This window comes from Octopus bimaculoides, chromosome 8 (assembly GCF_046866305.1).
Source record: "Octopus bimaculoides isolate indiv1 chromosome 8, ASM4686630v1, whole genome shotgun sequence".
NCBI lineage: Eukaryota > Metazoa > Mollusca > Cephalopoda > Octopoda > Octopodidae > Octopus > Octopus bimaculoides.
In genome coordinates this window covers 89,523,943-89,528,942 of record NC_142935.1, presented here as the reverse complement: position 1 = coordinate 89,528,942, position 5,000 = coordinate 89,523,943, and the positions used below count along the sequence as shown (strand labels likewise).

The 5,000-nt window shown below is 38.5% G+C and overlaps 1 protein-coding gene across 1 annotated transcript in view; it reads left to right on the top strand.

Moving 5' to 3' along the window:
* LOC106877452 (uncharacterized) overlaps nucleotides 1-5,000 on the top strand; it is a 77,656-nt gene that overhangs the window by 19,036 nt on the left and 53,620 nt on the right. Inside the window, exon 2 of the mRNA XM_089356784.1 lies at nucleotides 2,397-2,495. Coding sequence (XP_089212910.1) covers nucleotides 2,422-2,495 — 74 coding nt within the window. The 5' untranslated portion in view covers nucleotides 2,397-2,421. The remainder of the gene's footprint in view (nucleotides 1-2,396; nucleotides 2,496-5,000) is intronic.

Genomic DNA, 5,000 nt, shown 5'->3' with positions numbered 1-5,000 from the left:
TGCATATGATAGAAGTATCTCACTAACTGAAATGGCTGATCCTGACCGTTGGCAGTTTGCTGTTTGTTCATCCGCTCAGCGTCTAGTGATATTCACCATTGACTTAATAAGTTCATCTGCCGAAAGGGTTCACATCTACCATGCTGCATCCCATGATTTCAATTGAACCCTGACTCCAGTGACAGATGCTACTATTCCAGGCCAGAGTAGGTCTGGGTACCATATTGATTAAGAAGTGGTTCCACAAAAACATAGAAGCCATATCTGGACCCTCAATACTACACACTATCCAAAAAATAACCCTACCAGGAACAGCCCACATCCTATGCAAGACACTATGAATTCAATGATACAACACAAACAAAACAATCCACAAACACAAGACACACTCTATACAGTAAATATTCAATAAAATAAACAACCACGACATGTATTCTATAGGCCGGATACACAACAGAAGAACACAATTCGCATTACACACACAACACACAATACAGACTCTAATACAACAAAAGACTGCGACCAGACCTCATAACAAAACAAACTGACACAATACAATGTTGGGAAGAGCTTGCACTCCCCCAACAACAAAAAAGAACACACAATGCTGCACATACCCCTGCAACTCGGAGGTGTAGCACGTGATTCAGTAGAAATCTGCCTGAAACTATCAAATGTTGAATGATAGTAATAGTGAGACATGGTTATGGTTGCAGAAAGGAAGGCCGAAAAGAAAGACAGAAAGTTTGTTAGTAGCAACACATGATCAAGCATTGAGGACTTAGTGGAAAGAAGGCAAGACAGACAAAAAACCAGGTAAGATTCCCAATGTAGGTTATGCAAATCGAAAGAGGAAAGTGTACTCGTATAGTAAGTAAATGTAGCATGTTGGTACAAAAAGAATACAAGAAAAGACATGACATCTTAGGGAGAATAATCCACTGGGAGTTATGTAGAAAGCTAGGATTTGACCACGATGATAAATGGTATGAACATGAACCTAGTAAAATGCCAGAAAGTAAGAAATATGAGCTTTTAACGTTCAGACTGACAAAGTAGTAGAAGCTAAAAGGCCTCTTTTAATTGTAGTTGACATCAGGAATAGAAAGTGCCAGATATATGATTGAGAAAGTCAATATGAAAGGCATAGAGAAAATAGCAAAGTACCTGGACCTAACCATTGAGTTACAGAGGCTGTGGAGAATGCGGGTAAAATATATCCCTGTAGTTATAGGTGCATTAGGAAGTATCCCTAAAGATTTGAACAAACGGATAGAAGAAATAGGCATAAAACCTAGTTTAGTGCAGCTCCAGTGTTATTAGGGGCAGCTAGGACACTTAGGAAGGTTCTTGGCATCTAAGGTTACTTGTTACCCGATGTTCGAAATTTTTTCCAACATTTTAATTTGTGGTGCGTATATGAAATAATAATAATAATAATAATAATAATAATAATAATAATAATAATAATAATAATAATAATAATAATAATAATGATGATGATGACGATGACGATGACGATGATGATGAAACAGTCTCACATATTGTGAGTGAGTGTAGTAAATTGACTCAAAAGAAATACAAAAGGCGGCATGATGACGTAGCTAAGTATGTTCATTGGAGATTGCGTGAGGAGGACGATCTTGACAGGTTATTAAAATGAGATAAAGCCAGAAGATGTCACTGAAAATAGTGAGTATAAGATCTTGAGGAATTTTACAATCCAGTGTGATTGAGTGATTGAAGCTCGAAGACCAGACATTGTTGTAGTTGATAAAATGATGAAGAAAACCAAGATCATAGATATTGCCATACCCGAGGATGTGCAAGTGGGATGATCAAGAACTAGAAAAAAGCTGAGAAGTACAAGCCACTAAAAGATGAGATTGCGCGAATGTGGTCAATGATCGAAGTAACTGTCAGTACAATAGTTGCTGGGGGTGTTAGAAGCACTAACAACTAAGTTTAAGGAGTTTGTTGGGGGAAATTGGGATTGACATGTGGGTAGAACATGTTCAGAAAACTGTTTTACTGAGATTAGTGAGGCTTTTAAGATTGGAACTTGGATGTTAAGTATTGTTGGAGAAGACCCCTCGTGAGACTATTGACAACAGGTGTTGTTCGCTCTTACTTAGAATTAGTCGGAGCAAGTGAAATCGAGAGCTCTGAGAAGTGAAATGCACAATGATGATGATGATGATGATGACGACGACGACGACGACGACGATGATGATGATGAGGGTGATGACGATGATGATGATGAGGAGGAGGAGGAGGAGGAGGAGGAAGAGGAGGAGGAGGAGGAGGAGGAGGAGGAGGAGGAGGTGGAGGAGGAGGGTGGTGGTGGTGGTGATGATGACCTACATATATGAAATGGTCAATTTTTTTCTTCACAGATTCGGCATTCAAGGTGAACCAGTCATGGCGCATCTCTTAACAGGGCATTTAACGTTTACCTCTCTGAAACAACTTGACATTTCACAATGTACAAAACAGTAAGTAGCACAATAATTCTCCTTCCATTTGTGTGTGTGTGTGTGTGTGTGTGTGTGTGTGTGTGTGTGTGTGTGTGTGTGTGTGTGTGTGTGTGTGTGTGTAATTAGTGGATCTCGAAGCACATCAAGCTATAAATAGTAGCTTGTGAATATTGGATTGAAAAAAAACCCTTTTGGAAGAAAAAAGTCAAAAGCTCAAAAGCTGCGCGTGGGACACAATTCACATTTCCTGTAGACATGACAGGAATTCTATAACAAGGTCCACAGACAGCCTTCGACGTTTTCTATCCGAAAGGGTTTTCCAACCCAACATTTACATGCTATTATTTATAGCTTTATGTAGTTTGAGATGCACTGTTCCAGTAAGTACTGATATATCTAATACTAACTTAAAAGTCGCACTCTGTACAGACTTTTAGGCTAGCTCCTTTGGCGGGATAATTGGGCTTGCGGCCCAAACTAAAGAGAAATAAATAGCATGACTATAATACGCCTATAATGGCTGCATGTCCTGGTGATGTCTGATCAGAGGTTAAGGACGGATGAGAATTAATTCTGTAATGCAATCATTCTATTGTTCCAGTCCTAAGTTGAATTCCAACTGTTGGCTAATTTGTCCCAAAGTTCTTATCTCGACGTAAAATTGACGAAGCGAATGTCATTTATCTCCCCCTTGATCTCTGACGTCATCTGACAAAAACCAACCAAGATGGCGATAATCAGCCAAGCTTTACCTGCTAGAAATAGCAACACAAATACTTTTAAATCAGATCCCAATGCCAGATTTCAAGAACCAAATGAAGGGCAGATTTTCAGTCCCGCGATCATCCTGATTCTAAAAAGGTACATGTCTATGTAGAGCAAATGTAGACTGAGATACAGGGGTCCCAGGCGGACAGACAGAATTTCGCTTTTATTATTATAGGTATTTTTCACTGTAGTTGCCTTCCCGGATTGCTTGATCTATGAAATTGCAAGTTTGTGATTTGGTGCGAAAATATTTACCAATTCACCGCTGTGCTAACTCGTAGCTCATATTAGCTGCTGTGGATCTTAGTTTTAACAGGTTATGTAATCCTTTACTTCAAGATATTTTAGTTTCTTTCGATAGCTCCAGTCAATAATTTTTGGCGATCATTCGATAGTAGTATGCTGGTTGTCAACTGCCTGTCAGCTGGTCAACCAGCTGGTCAACATGTCTTTGTTTACATCAATTCGGCAATTTCCGTAAAGAAAGAGGGAAAGGGCGTTAGTCAGCGCCAGCAGGTAGCAGACAGCAGGGACTCCTAACCCTAGCCCCCCTCCCTACCCCCTCTCTTAAGAAAACATGTCACTTATCACTCGCTTTCTCTCTCTCTCTCTCTCTCTCTCTCTCTCTCTTTCACACTCTCTTAAGAACACATGCCAGTTATCTCTCGCTTTCTCTCTCTCTCTAGAGAGAGCGAGTGATAAGTGACATGTGTTCTTAAGAGAGGGGGAAGGGAGGGGGAAGGTTAGGGTTAGGAGTCCCTGCTGTCTGCTACCTGCTGGCGCTGACTAACGCCATTTCCCTCTTTCTTTACGGAAATTACCGAATTGATGTAAACAAAGACATGTTGACCAGCTGGTTGACCAACTGACAGCCAGTTGACAACCAGCGTACTACTATCGAATGATCGCCAATCGTAAATAACATATATAATACATATACATGCATATATGGGTACAGGACATCACCAACGGTGCAAATAACATGAAATACGTAAACAACGAGAGAAAAATGGAAAGCAGGACAAGTAAACACAGAGAAAGGACCCTTCATCGGTTGTCGGCTGTCTATCTACTCCTTATTTCGATATATTGATATATATATATATATATATATATATATATATATATATATATATATATATATATATATATATATAACACAGACATATATATATATATATATATATATATATGTCTGTGTTATGTGTTTGCATGTGTTTAAGTATATATATATATATATATATATATATATATATATATGTGTGTGTGTGTGTGTGTGTGTGTGTGTGTGTGTGTGTATGTGTGTGTGTGCATACATACATACATATATATATGTGTATGTGTATATGTATACACACACATACACTTCTTTGACTGCATATATGTGTATAGAGATATGTACATCTATCCATATTTCTCTCTCTCTCTCTCTCTCTCTCCCTTTCTCTCTATATATATGTATGTATATATATATATATATATATATATATATATATATATATATATATATATATATATGATGGTTGTCTACTCCTTATACAGACTCTGACCACCTCTTGTATCTACACCTTAGATCCATCATGGCGCCTGATATGGCTTTTTAAACCAGACAATATATTGAAAAGTCACCCGCATAAATTGCATATCCGATTTGGACCACCAAGAGCTGCAGTTAACTTCTGATCTTTATGGATCTTAAAATATCTTTTGAGACTTCCGTTAGAATTGCAGACTTCGTGGCATACACGGTGTGCA